This window comes from Trichoderma ghanense (assembly GCF_004382785.1).
Source record: "Trichoderma ghanense strain CCMA-1212 chromosome Unknown scaffold_26, whole genome shotgun sequence".
Classification (NCBI taxonomy): domain Eukaryota; kingdom Fungi; phylum Ascomycota; class Sordariomycetes; order Hypocreales; family Hypocreaceae; genus Trichoderma; species Trichoderma ghanense.
Genome location: NW_027395689.1, coordinates 131,829 through 146,022, shown reverse-complemented (window position 1 = coordinate 146,022; position 14,194 = coordinate 131,829). Strand labels below are relative to the sequence as shown.

General features: G+C 51.6%; 6 protein-coding genes across 6 annotated transcripts; 3 read left to right on the top strand and 3 right to left on the bottom strand.

Moving 5' to 3' along the window:
• Nucleotides 1–775: 775 nt before the first annotated feature.
• Nucleotides 776–2,075, top strand: CCMA1212_010496 (Mannose-6-phosphate isomerase; the record flags this gene model as incomplete). The annotated part of the gene is made up of 2 exons (XM_073707539.1): nucleotides 776–1,072; nucleotides 1,137–2,075. 2 exons carry the CDS (start codon nucleotides 776–778, stop codon nucleotides 2,073–2,075), a joined length of 1,236 nt encoding a protein of 411 aa, XP_073553941.1.
• An 81-nt stretch (nucleotides 2,076–2,156) lies between these two features.
• CCMA1212_010495 (Beta-glucosidase cel3A) lies at nucleotides 2,157–4,797 on the bottom strand (the record flags this gene model as incomplete). Its single annotated transcript, XM_073707538.1, has 6 exons — nucleotides 2,157–3,080; nucleotides 3,143–3,548; nucleotides 3,609–4,003; nucleotides 4,072–4,229; nucleotides 4,293–4,610; nucleotides 4,692–4,797. 6 exons carry the CDS (start codon nucleotides 4,795–4,797, stop codon nucleotides 2,157–2,159), a joined length of 2,307 nt encoding a protein of 768 aa, XP_073553940.1.
• A 677-nt stretch (nucleotides 4,798–5,474) lies between these two features.
• CCMA1212_010494 (uncharacterized protein) lies at nucleotides 5,475–7,359 on the bottom strand (the record flags this gene model as incomplete). Its single annotated transcript, XM_073707537.1, has 5 exons — nucleotides 5,475–6,068; nucleotides 6,122–6,376; nucleotides 6,452–6,741; nucleotides 6,962–7,195; nucleotides 7,269–7,359. 5 exons carry the CDS (start codon nucleotides 7,357–7,359, stop codon nucleotides 5,475–5,477), a joined length of 1,464 nt encoding a protein of 487 aa, XP_073553939.1.
• Nucleotides 7,360–8,245: 886 nt separating this feature from the next.
• On the top strand, nucleotides 8,246–9,017 carry CCMA1212_010493 (Phosphoribosylglycinamide formyltransferase; the record flags this gene model as incomplete). Its single annotated transcript, XM_073707536.1, has 2 exons — nucleotides 8,246–8,695; nucleotides 8,758–9,017. The coding sequence occupies exons 1-2, from the start codon at nucleotides 8,278–8,280 to the stop codon at nucleotides 9,015–9,017; spliced, it is 678 nt and encodes a 225-aa protein (XP_073553944.1). The 5' UTR covers nucleotides 8,246–8,277.
• A 523-nt stretch (nucleotides 9,018–9,540) lies between these two features.
• Nucleotides 9,541–11,673, bottom strand: CCMA1212_010492 (Putative polyol transporter 1; the record flags this gene model as incomplete). The annotated part of the gene is made up of 6 exons (XM_073707535.1): nucleotides 9,541–9,772; nucleotides 9,829–10,054; nucleotides 10,106–10,389; nucleotides 10,450–10,705; nucleotides 10,762–11,528; nucleotides 11,579–11,673. 6 exons carry the CDS (start codon nucleotides 11,671–11,673, stop codon nucleotides 9,541–9,543), a joined length of 1,860 nt encoding a protein of 619 aa, XP_073553943.1.
• A 1,157-nt stretch (nucleotides 11,674–12,830) lies between these two features.
• Nucleotides 12,831–14,152, top strand: CCMA1212_010491 (Transaldolase; the record flags this gene model as incomplete). Its single annotated transcript, XM_073707534.1, has 4 exons — nucleotides 12,831–13,115; nucleotides 13,179–13,488; nucleotides 13,530–13,701; nucleotides 13,753–14,152. 4 exons carry the CDS (start codon nucleotides 12,831–12,833, stop codon nucleotides 14,150–14,152), a joined length of 1,167 nt encoding a protein of 388 aa, XP_073553946.1.
• Between the last annotated feature and the right edge of the window lie 42 nt (nucleotides 14,153–14,194).

Sequence of the window (14,194 nt, the reverse complement as noted above, 5' to 3'; positions counted from 1 at the left end):
TGAGAAGCTTGACATGCTAGCCAGGGACCCGAACGTGGGCTTTAATGGACTAATTGAACTACGACGAATGATTCTATAGCACACGAGGGCCATTTGCAATAATGTAGTCATTTGTCGCGACTTGGGGTCTTTCAGGAAATCCGGACTGAATGCCGTACCGCATCCTCATGTTACGATCAGCGAGATTTCAAGACAGGAAGCAGGTGACTTGGCGAAGAACGAAGCCTACAAGGCATTCGGGTCTCTAATTATGAGCAATATTTGTTCCTGCTTGGCAATCAAGGGATGTCAGATCGAATTCGAACTGAACACGAGTCTTGCGACTTGGAGATCTCGTTGTGCTGTGGTATCCCGCTTTTCCTTTGCCAATCGGCCGGTCCGCGCTACCCTAAAAGTGGTGATACCGGATGACGGTATTTGCCATCAGAGAACCTTAGTTGCTTAGCTTAGATATCCATTGTAAAATGAACAGGCCGCTGCTGATTACAGCTACAGAGAGCGCTTCATCTCCACCAGCAAGCTTGGCAGAGATTCGGTCGTGAGGTAATCATGATGTCCAACGTTGCTTACGCCTAGTTCGGTGGCGTATTCTCACATTCATATAATAATACACTACCGTTACCCAACAATCTTGAGGCGCTTCCACTGTGAAGACGCATCTACGTCTGTACCTTGGACCGAGTTTTATCTTACCACCCTTTGTAATTACCGTTCTTGTTCGCCCTTATTATCACCAAATATACCATATATAACCGGCCGTAGCGAACAATTCATCATGGCAGATATACCGAGGCTATTCCAATTGAGCGGAACATGCAACAACTACCCATGGGGGAAGAAGGGACACGATTCTCTCGCTGCCAAACTGTGCGAAAAGACGCCCGGAACAGGATTCAGCATCAAAAATGATGAGCCTTACTCAGAAATGTGGTTTGGTGACTATCCGGACTTTCCAGCGAGGGTCTTGGAAACCGGCCAGCCACTCGCCGAGCTGTTACAGGCTCACAAAGAGAAGCTGCTTGGCTCATACTCAGTTGAGACATTCGGAGGCAATCTTCCGTTTCTTCCCAAGGTATGTCAGACTTGTCCCCCCCCCCCAACTACGAGAATAAAAGTTCCTGATCCAGGCATCACAGATCCTTTCGATAGCGAAGGCCCTGCCACTGCAGATTCACCCAAATAAGTCACTTGCAGCCAAGCTCCACGAAAAGGACCCGGAAAAGTTCTCAGACTCCAACCACAAGCCGGAAATTGCGGTGGCGCTGTCAAAGTTCGAACTGTTTGCTGGATGGAGAGACATCAACCAGATTTCCGCCATCTTTAACATCCCAAGTCTACGTCGCTTCGTTCCCGACGAAACGAAGTCTTGGACTGACAAAACTCTGAGGGAAGTCATCCGGGGAATACTAAAGGCAGATGAGCAGACTATTCAAAACATTGAAGAGGACCTGAAGCGACAGTCGCAAGAGGATATTGAGAGCCTTGGCTACCCAAGCTCCATGTTCGAGCTTATTCGGCGCTTGCAATCGCAATACTCTGCGACAGATCCGGGCTTGTTGGTGGCCGTGCTATGCATGGACTTTCTTGTCCTGGAACCTGGCGAAGCAATCTTCATTCCCGCCGACGGCATCCATTGTTACTTATCCGGGGACATCGTGGAGTGCATGGCCCGCTCCAACAATATGCTTAGTGGTGGACTTTGCCCCGTTGCGGACCGCGATAGCATCGATCTCTTCGCCGAGACGCTCAAGATCGACTCGAGCACAAGAGGGGATCATCTCCTATTGCCGGCAAAGCAAAGCAAAGACGGAGTCCATGGGCATACTCTAGTGTATCAGCCGCCCATTGGAGAATTCGACTTGGTTCGAATCGATTTGACAGCCGGTTCGGAGGAACAGATCCAGGGTCACAAGGGTCCGGCAGTCGCCATTGCAATTTCCGGAGAAGGCGCCATTCAGGGCGATGGCAAAGAGCTTGCCGTCAAGAGCGGGTTCATCTTCTTTATTGCAGCCGAAACGGCTGTGACTGTCAAAGCTGAAACGGGCCTGCGGATGTACGCCGCTGTCATACGGTAAATAGAAGCTCATAATTCAAGACGATGTGTATACCGGCTCAAGGGATTGTGCCAAAAGAGTAATACCAGGTCGCTCATTAAACTATGCCCTCGAAATATGCAGCGTGCCAGTGAGTCGAATATCTCGACTGCTCGCTCCAACATATATCTTATACTCACCCTCTTGAATAACCCACGACTGAGAAACGACATCCCAAACACTCAGGTCTCGCTTTGTGAGCCCGAAGTGAACAGTGCCAGATCCATGCGGATGCAGGAACAATTTGCTGAATCCACGCAATTGCTTCGGTGGACTGTTTGGAATGGCCAAGTACAGCTGCGCGACCTCGCTCCCGGAAATCTCGCCACTGTTGGTGATGGTTGCGGTGACTTGTGCAGCGGCCTGCCAGAGATCATCGCCACATCTTGACCGGCGAAGATCCATGGCCTTTTTGATGGAGAGAGCCGAGTAGTTGAACGACGTGTAGCTGAGGCCATATCCGAACTCGAAGCGGGGAGTTATGTTGTTGGCATCAAACGCCCGATAATCGAGATAGACACCCTCCGTAAAATCGCACTGTGGGTCGACATCATCAGGAGAGCTGCGCTGGCATGGCGTGTACACCGAATAGTCGCTCTCGTTCTTCGCAATTGTGTACGGAAGCTTGCCAGAGAAATTGGCCTCGCCATAGAGGAGCTTGACAAGAGCTCTACCGCTGTCCTGGCCTGGCAAATGCGCGATGATGGCGGCAGTTACATTGGGATGCTCAATCCATTGGTCAACCAAACGAGTGCCCGCGGCGTGAACGACGACAATCGTGTTGGAGCAATTGGCAGCCACATTCAAGACAAGGCCGTCGCTGAAATCATCGTGGAGGCCCTCGCGGTCCCAGCCCTCCGTTGCGATGGCGTTGATGAAGACTAAGCAAGCCTCGGAAGCGGCGTTGACTTCGGGATTGGAAGAATCCAGATCCCAGTTTACCCACGTACCGTCTTTGCGGGCTCGGCGCTGGATAGCAGCCAGTGGCTGGAACAAATGTTAGTCAAATTCTGCAGCGAAAGGTGAAAGGAGAAAGGAGAGTCACGCACATCATCGATATATGATGGAGCGTTCGCGCCAGCCCGCCCGCCAGTCACGATTGTCCCCCCCTTTGCCGCCTGGTCGAAATGCGCCTCATTGCCTAGTACGGCCTGAGCCATCTGCGGCGAAGATGTATATCCAAGCTGGAACAGAATATCGGTATTCTTCGTGCGTGGGATCGTGGCATCGTAGCCAAAGACGGAGATCATGGCGAGCTTTTTCTTGAACGGTAGCGCATTGTTTTCGTTCTTGACTAGAACATGACCTGCAGTGGCGCCCTCGAGAATAACGGGCTTCGATGCGGGATCTCGTGCATCGACTTGCTCATGAGGCTTCGTCAGCTGTTTCAAGCCGATGCCCGGGACTGGAAAGCTGTCGCCATCTTGGCCGGCCAAATACCATGCAGCAACGATTCTTTGCGCAGTAAAGTAAGCAAGGATCTCATGGAACGATACTGTGGTCAGGGATCCTTACCTCGTGGCCATGTCCGTTATCCGAGACTCGCTGACCGTCCCGTTCGCAACAGCATCTGTCAGATTCTTACCCCAAGAACCACCGAGAGGCATTACCATGTCGAGTCCAGCATTGGCGCTCTGCACATTGTGCTGGGCATTCCAGTCAAGCATGACGAAACCTCGAAAGCCCAACTCCGTCTTGAGGATGCCATTCATGAGCTTGTCGTTCATGCATCCGTACGTATTGTTGATCCTGTTATAGGAGCACATGACGGATCCCACGCCTGCATGCACACTATCCATGAAGGGCCACAGGTAATATTCGTGTAGAGTCTTATCGTCGATATTTGCAGACACGGCCTCGACACCGAAATACGGGCGCCGGAGCGTCTCTTGTTCGTTGGCGATGAAATGCTACGAGGCAACAGAGTCAGCAACTCACATTTAGAAGATGTTGCCCCTTCGGCATCACCACAAAATACCTTGATGTTCGCAATCACTCCGGCATCTTGCATTCCGGTGATTGTCTCTGCGTTCAATTGGCCAGATAGATACGGGTCGACAGAGAATCCCTCCCAATTTCGACCTCCCAGAGGTGTTCGTCCTAATGGGCCAGCATTGGGACCGAGTGGGACGTTGACTGACAGTACGATCAGCGTACGATGATACCGAGGAACGGGCAAGAGATGGACAGCATCCTTACCTCCTTTTGCTTTGAACTCCTTGCCCATATGAAGCCCCCTCTCATACGTCAGGTTCCGATCCCAGCTCGCCCCGACATGGATGCCTGAGGGATAAGAATTGACCAGGTCGGTTGCGCGAACTCCATTGCCAGCATCGTGGACACACATGCCGGGCCATCCTAATCGAGGGACGGAGCCAGTGTTGCCGGCACAGACATTGTCGCCAGTATATCCACGCGTGATGTTGGCTTTTTCTTCTAGGGTCATTTGTCTCACCAACTTCTCGGCGCGACGATACGCGTGAGCCCACAGTCCATTTCCATTGCTTTGGCCTGAATCTGCGAATGCGTTTTAGTAGGAATCACATAAAATATCACACTCCGTAAGGTATATACACAAGGAACGGGGGAAATACGTACGCGTTGAAGGAATTTTCGATGCTCCTTTGGCAGCAGCGTCGCTCGGAGGCAGAGCCGCTGCCACGAGGACCAAGCTCGCAAGGCTGGATAAGTCGCATAGCCGCATGTTGACAGTCGACGCGTTTGCTGCTGCTCTGAGGTGATTTGTTTGCCTCTGCAGTCAGGCCATTCGTCTTATACCGGGGGCATCCCGGGTTTAATATCGGAGGGCAGGAGATGGTCAGCTCAAGCTTAAGTTTGAGCATCGACACGAATGCAGAATCCGTTCACCGCTGTGCAGGCCGATGTTCCCCGACAAATAGGAACACGATCCGTTGGCGGGGATGAGCCTTGATCACAGCCGTTAGGATCCCCCACTTACTCAAATCACCTGGTGCGTCTCGTACATGTTACCAAGATCGTCAAACAGCAGCATGTTCTATCCCCGCTATCGCGAGCAGTTGTGTCAATACTGGGGATGGAGGTGTAGGGGATGAATGTCAAGTTGAAGCTGATTTGGATCCTCCGGAGATTCGGAGTATTCCCATGGAAGTCCAATGTTTACGTGATGAAGGATATACATGGGATGTCGCACAGCTAGTGCTTCTCAGCGTGCTGGGTAGAATTCCTGCTGATTCCGCAAAGTCATTCTTCTTGGCAGCATCACCATGTACGAATCCCCTCACTTTGTCAGCCGACGGATGCTGTTGAGCCAAGATTAGGCATCAACGCAAGATTGAAGAACGTCCACCATCGCTTGAAGCGACCTAATGAACAGCTCCCCCGCTCCGCTTTGATGATGGTCTAGGTGAAGGAGGGCGGTATTTCGTTGATGCTGATGACGGTGTTGAGAATCTTCAAGGCATCTGCTTGTCCACTCCCATGGAGATCGTGCTGTGCCCATATCCGCCGTATGATTTGCTCTGTCGAGGCGAGGTTGCTCAGCGGCCTCTCGTGAATTGCATTCTTCAGCGTGGAGAGGATCAGTAGCCTGTCGCTGTCGTTTTCAGCCTGCAGGGCCAGCATGATCATGATGAACGGTCTTTCGCACAAGCCGAGATTGCCCAGGAGGCCAAGTGCTTCCTCTGCACTGGCGCGCGACAGGCGGGAATCGGAAAAAGAACCACGAACCACGCGGTCCAGGTAGATGAGAACTGCAAGCTGGTACATGCGAGAGATCGTCAGATAACGCTTCCTGCTCCCAGAGACATGGTAGTCTTCTCTGTCGATGCCGCTGCATAGCTGCTGGTCAATGTCTCTGATGTTTCTCTCGAGATCATAAATGGCGTGTGAATGGCGTTTCGATAGGTATTCTGGATCATCCCGATCTTTGACGAGGTTGATAGATTTGCTCAGGTACTCCAAAAGTTCGAGCGAGCAGCCGAGCGTGCTATGAATCTGTTCATGCATGTTGGTTACCTGGATTCTGGGTGAGGACGGGGGCGTCGTACCGTGCTGAAATGGCTGGCGGAGACAATTCTTGCAATGCGCATATCCCGTTGCGCAATCGCTGCCATTTCCGGGGTGCGTCTCTGCCAATGCTGCAAGCTGAATTTATAAAGGACGTTGTGGTAGAATACCCAATCCAAGAGCGTGGCGTGCTCTCCTTCGTTGACTTTAAGGCCTTGGTAGCTTGACTTGACAATCGTCATGCAACCATCAAAGTGGACTGACCAGACGGTTGTTTGCCCACTCGGACAGAGGACCTGAGAAGACAGCCAGCAGATCAGTGAGAAAATGAGACCAAGGCGATGCATAAAAAGGGCAGCGATGCTACGAACCTCGTATAAGCTGAGTAGCAAGCTCGCGGCAATGGCTTGGGCTCTGCATCGGGGATCCTGGATCCGATCAATTGCGCCTTGCAACGCAGAAACAGCGCGCATCTGATGCAGCATAGCTTCGTCTGGCCTTCTGAGATACAGGTACGAGATGGCGTTCATGGCATATCGAACTGCAAGGGACGAGACACCATTATCTGTGAGCGACATGCGCCGAAGAAGGCCACACACATCTTGTCGCAGATCACCTCGGGAGGTGATGAGTCGAACAGCAGAGGACATCTCGGTGTCGTCTCATAGACCGACATCGTTAGCCATTAACTGCATTTCATCCTCATGCCAGTAGTCAGAACGACCTTATACCTACATATTGGATACTTGTTACTCCCGAATCGGGGGAGTTGTGGTGAGCGGCGTATCGATGGCATCCAAACGGTCAACTTGTCAGCTGCATCGCAAGGAGCTTCCTGTTAGCGGAACAAAGAAATGATGGCTATACATCTCAAAGCTTACATTGGCATTTGGAGAGTGCGCTGTCGTAGTAAAGCATCATGTCCGTGTTGGAGGTGTTTAAAAAGGCAAATGCGTTGGCCGGGTACTTTTGATTGCGCACCTGCGCGGTCATGGCCCGGCGCTCGTCACCGTCACGGGGCCAAGACAGGTTGTAGTCGTATCCAGAGCAGATCTTCTTCCTTCTCTTGCAAGAAGAGCATGCCGGCATCAGTCTGTCACAGGCAATCTTGCGAGCTGGGTTACGTTAGTTGTCACCGACTTGATCACAAGAAGTCGACCTGGCTGACAGAAATGCGTGTACTTTTACAGTTGAGGCATGACTTCTGCCCCCGGGGTACAGTGGTGGAATCGTCCGAGCTGGTCATGATGTGATGGCGACGCCTCCGCTGGTCGCTCATCTCGGCTTCTTGCAGACCTGGTGGCTTGAATTGTCTCAAACTACACGGCAGACGAAGAGATGATGCAACTACTCTAGAGCCACAGTGCGAACACTTAGCCCGAATTCCGAGTTTCCAGGGCCTTTTCCCGCTAAAGCATGATGCCTGTAGGCCAGAGACTAGTCGCTGAACCGTCTCACAGCCGAGGATCAATACAGTACCAGGAGAGAATTCGAGGGACTGGAACAGTCTGGGAGAGTGCTGACTACGTTTATCTGCCTTCGTATGCGTGCTGACGATGTTACCAAGCCACTCGCTAAGAGGTGATTTATAATGACGGCAATGCTGAGATCTAAAACAATACAAAATCTCAGGCAAGCCTCGATAGCGAAGCATATCTCACATTCAAAGTAGCGGACCTTCGACCACTCACCCGGAAGTACGGGAAACACGCAATGATCTATCACAAGCTTCCTCATCTGGGAAGAAGAACTACCAAGCTGTTGTCGTTGCTGCTGCGGGTTACGGTCAAGCACCGATAAAAGCGATCTCGACGCCTTCCAACCAGCCAAAATCCTACGGCACTTCCCAATGAGCAGAATGCGGTCTTTCTTTACAGGCCAAATCTCGGTCGCGGAACAACGCTGTTCCACATCTGCAAAAATCTCTGCCTCGAGCTCACAGCTTGAGTTGGTGCTAAGCCAGAAATGACCCCTCCATCAAATCATTGCTTGCATCACATCAGTCGACTCTTTTCATGACATTCAATCCTTCTGGACTCTGCTGTGGACGAATCTGATTCCAATATCTCACTTTCTCACCAGATAACCCCCGAGTCTCCTGTTCTGTTCCGCAGCATTCCCCACCAATTGATTCCCCCCTCTGACCACTGCCCGGAACATCACAGCCAATCCCCTCGTATCACGAAATTTCGCAAACATGGCACACCAGGAGGAACCTTGCCGCATCCTTGTCATGGCCTCTGGCAATGGCTCAAACTTCCAGGCATTAATAGACGCTATTGCTGGCGACGTCATTCCCAACAGCAGAATTACTCGCCTCATAGTGAACCGCGCAAAGGCATTCGCTACCACTCGAGCAGAGAAGGCAGGCATCCCATGGGAGTACTTCAACATGATCAGCAATGGATTCCTCGCAAAGGGGGAGAAGGATGAGGCGAAGACGTCGGAGGCAAGGAAAAAGTATGATGCTGCCTTGGCAGACAAGATTCTGAAGCTCGAGGAGAGGCCGGAATTGATCGTTCTGGCGGGCTGGATGTGGGTGTTTTCGTCGGAGTTCTTGAGGCCGCTGGAAGAGGTGGGCATCAAGGTCATCAACTTGCATCCCGCGTTACCTGGTAAGTCACTTGCGTAGTACCGTTGCGTAACTGAGATAACCTTACATATCTTTGATGCGCAGGGCAATTTGACGGAGCTCATGCGATTGAGCGAGCTTACGAGGATCTCAAGGCCGGAAAGATTCAGTACACCGGTATCATGGTTCACTATGTCATTCAAGAAGTTGACAGAGGCGCTCCCATCATGATTCAGGAGATTGAGTGGGAAGGAGAGGACCTTGAAGCTTTAGAAGCAAAGATCCACGAGCACGAGCACGAACTCATTGTGAAGGCGACTGCAAAGGTGGTTAGAGAGATCGTCGAGGGCAGGAAAAACAAGTAATGACTTGGCGCTTCACGGCCTCATCGAAGCTTACCATAATATGAAAAGCAACTAACTATTACACCGGAGCACATGTCGTTCAGAGGTTTTACTCTGGCTCCATCATCATGATGATCAGAAAGTTTCCCAGGGTAACAACTACAGCAAAGGCGTGGCTTTCGACTTGCAGCATGCGAAACACTGCAGACCGTGACGATATGAGCTCCACGCACTGTCTATGACCGAACCCTTTATAGAGAAGAGATCAAAAAGAACATGCCCCCGGAAACCAGACTTAGTTGTGTGTGGTTCATGCGTATTGCACTGGCTTGGTTCGCTTGGAGTTGACAGTCAGGCTCAGCAGATCCGGCCTCGAGTAATAACCAACAACATCAAGCATCTGCTTCACAGAGTCAATACTGCTAGCTAAAACTCAGCTCAAAGAAACATGGTGATAAATATGAGCAAAACTTAACTTAGTATCGTGACTTCTGGAGAGAGCGTTATCCTAAAGCCTTCCCCAACTGGCTACATTGGCAACCGCCTAACACCCATTCCCCGAGTGTCTGACTTCTCGCTTTCCATCAAACTTCCCTGACTGAGCACCTGGCGAGTCGGCTACGCCATCTAACTTATATAGAGGCTCAAGCTTTGCTTTCCGCTGGAAAAAGATGTATCTTTTGATCCACCAAGGCAGCCATGTGCCGACCTGATAAGACATATGACGCCGGGTAGGCACACCGAATATGTAGTCAAGCTCCTCCAACGTGCGTTTCCTGAATGCGAATCAGCTCTTGCCATACTCGTGTGGATATGAAACATCAAAGCATACATTGTCTCTGGGACGATGAAGAATATCACCACAAACGCTAGCATATTGAGCCCAGCGTAGAAGCCAAAGGCACCAGTAGGTCCAAGTGCCTTCAGCAGCGAGGGGAAGGTTAAACTCAGAGCACTGCCGACAGCATTATTGATGCAGATGGTCAAGCCGGCGCCAAGCTCCCTATGAGACAAGGGAAACGCCTCAGCAAAGTAAATGGATGGCAACGGACCAATGCCTGCCCTCTGTTTAGTAACTCGTCATGGAGTCGAAAAACATGAATACTCACCAGGTCCATAAAAGGCAGTAAAGAGGTAGATGAAAAAGGCAATGCAAGGAATCCTAGCACTGTTTGAAGTTGGCATGAGGAAACAAAGCCCAGCTGCAAGTAGGCACCAAGCCATATTCGGGAATGTCGTGAGAAGCAAATTTCGTCGGCCAAAGGTATCCATGGTGTAGACTGCCGGAAAGGCAAAGACGAAGAGAACAAGGCCAAAACCCATCGAGGCAAGCAGGCTACTGAGTGTTGAGTAGCCGGCCTCAACAAAAATAGTCGAGCTGTAGAATGCCATGCTTTGTGATGTCTTCTTAGTGACGGAGCATTGAAGTGCTGTCAGCGTGTAGGGTCCTTACATGTTGATTCCTGAAAACTGCTGGCTAATGACAATCCATCCACTGGCAACAGCCGCACGCCGTAGCCGAGGGACGGTGATCAGCTCCCGTGCTCTATGCAGAAAGCTGACGCCGGCAAATGCATCCCTTTCTTCCATTACCTGACAGTGGGCGTAGTACAAGTCTCTAGCAGCCTGCATCTCGGTGTTCCTCAGTCGACAAAATGACTGGAATGACTCGGGATATCGTCGTTTCTTCATCAACCACCGAGGCGACTCTGCACAAATGTGTTAGCTTGCCATCCTGTTTTGGGGGCTTGAGGTGTCAGCCTACCAGGACAGAACCAAACGAAAATGACCACAGGAATAGCCGGCGCAAACGCAGAAGCAAGTTGAAACCTCCATGCCAGCTTTCCAACTCGATAAAAGATCAAATTGCAGCAGTAACCCACAAACATCCCGAATGATACCCAAAGCTGGAAGCTTGTGACCAAGCCACCGCGAATAGACGCCGGTGCGACCTCTGCAGAGAACACGGGAATCGTCGAGATCTTGATACCCATCCCCAGGCCCATAAACAGACGGCAGATCATGAGGCCCCACCAGTTCTGCGTAAATGCTTGGGCAAGGACGGGGAAGATGCAGAACAGACCTGTGGCGAAGACAGTGCCCCTGCGACCGAGAAGGTTGTTCACTGGATCGGCCGCCCATGCAGACAGGAGTCCAAAGAGCGTTGGGCCAGAGTTGATGACGCCAACTAGCCAGCCATTGTTCTCAATGCCGAACTCTTGGGGGAACGACAGATTGGCACCGTTGGCGCCAGTGTTGTCCCAACCTTGAATGGCAGAGCCAAGAGAGCAGAGGGCAATGGTGTAGTAGAGAGCTCTGGGTAAGTGCCAGCGGTTGGTGACTTCACGTCTGAGCCAGTACTTGTCATCGTCAGTCAACTCTGAGATGTCCTCATAGTCGAGTGGGTTCTGAGCTGCGAGGGCGCCCCTGAAGAAGGTGTCCTGCTTGTCTTGGAAGCCATATTCTCTGCAGAACGCGGTGACCTGAGAACGAAGATTCTTTTTGGTTATTCCCATCAAGGGATTCCAGATCCTATGAGTACACGTTAGTCTTGGCGCTTTGGGTCGGGAAAATAGACTTACTTTGCGTTGACATTGCGAGAGAAGCTTGGACTTGCGTCTTCCACATGGGAGAGGAACTCGTCCTTTGGCTGCTTCAAGTCTGGCGAATGAGCCATGGCGGTCAGTTAACCTGGGAAATATCACGATGGATCAATCCGGCGAGCATTTGACTTGATGCCTTGTACACAGAAGACGATAAATCTCCAGCAGATCATCACATCCCGTTATATATCTGTTTTCGGCCCCATTCCGACCATCGTGAGTCTGCTAGAGTCTTCATCCCCATGGGGTTCGATAGTCTAGCTCTCCAACCCCGGATTCTACGTTCGGCTTGTTTAGCACGGCGCCATGGCTTGCTTGGCTTCCCCCCTCCCAGCCACTTCGAAGCCAAAGAGAATGATGGCATGATTAAACTTTCTGTCGTACCGCGATGCAGATCGTCATTATGCCTCGTATTTTGCAACTATCAAAGTCGTCTCGAGGCCTTTGAGGTATCTGGGATCCAGCCTTTATTTACCGTGCTTCTATTCTGTGCTAACAAGGGGTCATGAGTGAGACGCGAATGAGGCCACGGTCGGTGCATGTTGATGAACACCTTTTCCTATAATCACTGGGCCGAACTGAAGGAAATGAACAAACGGCCCCATATTCCCATCTCATTCCCTGCGTGTCGCCAATTCGCCGATGCGCCACTCGGCATTCGACCGACACTGGTTGAAGTTGGTCGTCCAGCAATATTCCTCTCACACTGCCCTGCGTGTGCTCCGAGCTAGCTGAGGTGCGGGGGACCTGATTCCTCTTTGCCCTGCGTGTTGTATCCTAGCAGAAGCTCGTGCTACGCGCACAATCTCCATTTAGCCATCTAAACTGTCGTATAGTACCCAACAGCTTGTTTAATGTCGCATGAGAAGTAGATTAACCTTTGGCTTCCCCGCATTTACAGAGCTTTGCCCTGCGTGTTTCAAACCCAGCCCTGTGCAGGTCCCTCGGGAGGTGTGAGGAGACTCGGTTAGTGTTTGGTGAAGTAGAGACTGAATGATGTCGACTTCGAATGATGTCCTAATGAGTGGCCTCCATCTGCTAAATGTGGGTAGAGTCAACATTGTATCTCTATATAAGTCTTGTCCAACCATCGCCGTCTCCCAAACACTGACGGGAAGCGCAAAGTCAGCCCGAAGCTTCTCCTTCTAAACTAACATAGTCTACCTACACGATTGCTATCAAAACTGTCAAACATTGTCTTAAGCTCGCATCTTCCGTCACCGCATACAAAATGGGCAGCAAAGAATCTCCGACATGGCTCGAGAAGCTCGAGGAGCAACGTAAATCCACCTCTCACGAACTCGATCCATTGAAGCTGACAAACAACGCAGTCAACGTTGACGTCGACTGGATGGACCCCGAATACATCAAGTCCATGCCCATAAAGCCGCACGACCAGACGAGCAACCAGCTCTGGGTCGACATCCAGCTCGGCCATCCTTCCAACGCCGAACTTCTAGCCCAAACGGCAAAGGAGCTGAAGGACAAAGGCTGGCTGGCAATCTACACCAGAATGGTAAGCGACCCTCGGCGTCCCATGTATTCTCAATTGAAGGGCCCTTATAATGACATCCCGCAGGCCGTCTTGATGTGTAAGAAGAACATTGATCTGATCCGAGGCCGCGTTTTGCTTCAAACTCTTCCCTCCAAGGCATATGACACGCAGGCGACGCTCGACCACGCTCGGCTGTACGATCAAGAGTTCGCCAGAGCCGGCATTGGCCGAGACCGATACTGCATCAAGATTCCATCGACTGGACCAGCCCTGAACGCGGCCAAGGTCCTGAGCGCTGAAGGAATCCCAACACTGGGAACGGCATTGTTCGGCCTGCCTCAGGCCATTGCTTGTAGCCAAGCAGGGATGCTGTACATTAGTCCCTACTTCAATGGTTCGTCCCAGCCCCTTATTCCATGATAAGTCGGGGGATAGAGACTGATATTCCGGAAGAAACTCGAGCGCACGATGATCTCTCGCTCTGGCCCGACGTCGAGGATCCCGCCACCCAGCATCCCATGAGCGCCCGCATCTTCCAAATCCTCGAAACCTATCGACGCTTATACAAAGAAACGGGCAAAGAGCAGCCGCTTCTCAAGAATGCAAGGTAAGACAAAGCCATCGGCCCCCAATGACTGTGGCTGACAGCTCGGCCCAGCTTCATCTCGGCCAAAGAGGCCATGGCAGCGGGCGAACTGGGATGCCATTCCGCCACAATCTCCCACACCGTCCTGGACCAGCTTGCAAAGCTAAAGTACGACGGCACGAAACAGCCCGGCGAAGGGACACCCAAGCCTGTCCATGTGTACAAGAACCCTCCTCGGGTTTCCGAAAGGTTGCGTCAGCTCGCCAACGTTGATCCGCTTGCTGCGGCGAACTGGGATGGCAAGTTAGCCAGCACTGACATTGACTATCTTGCCAACGGCGGGGAGGAGCTAGACAAGGCGATTAAAGCTGATCCCATCGCCAAAGAGCGCCTGGCGATCGCTCTAGAGCTCTTTACCGGTGGTGAGAACAGGAGCAAGGACAAGATAGACGCAGCGATTCGGGCCTCGTAAAGGTGCTGTGGCGCGTTTTGTATGTGTGCTGCATCCACGCAT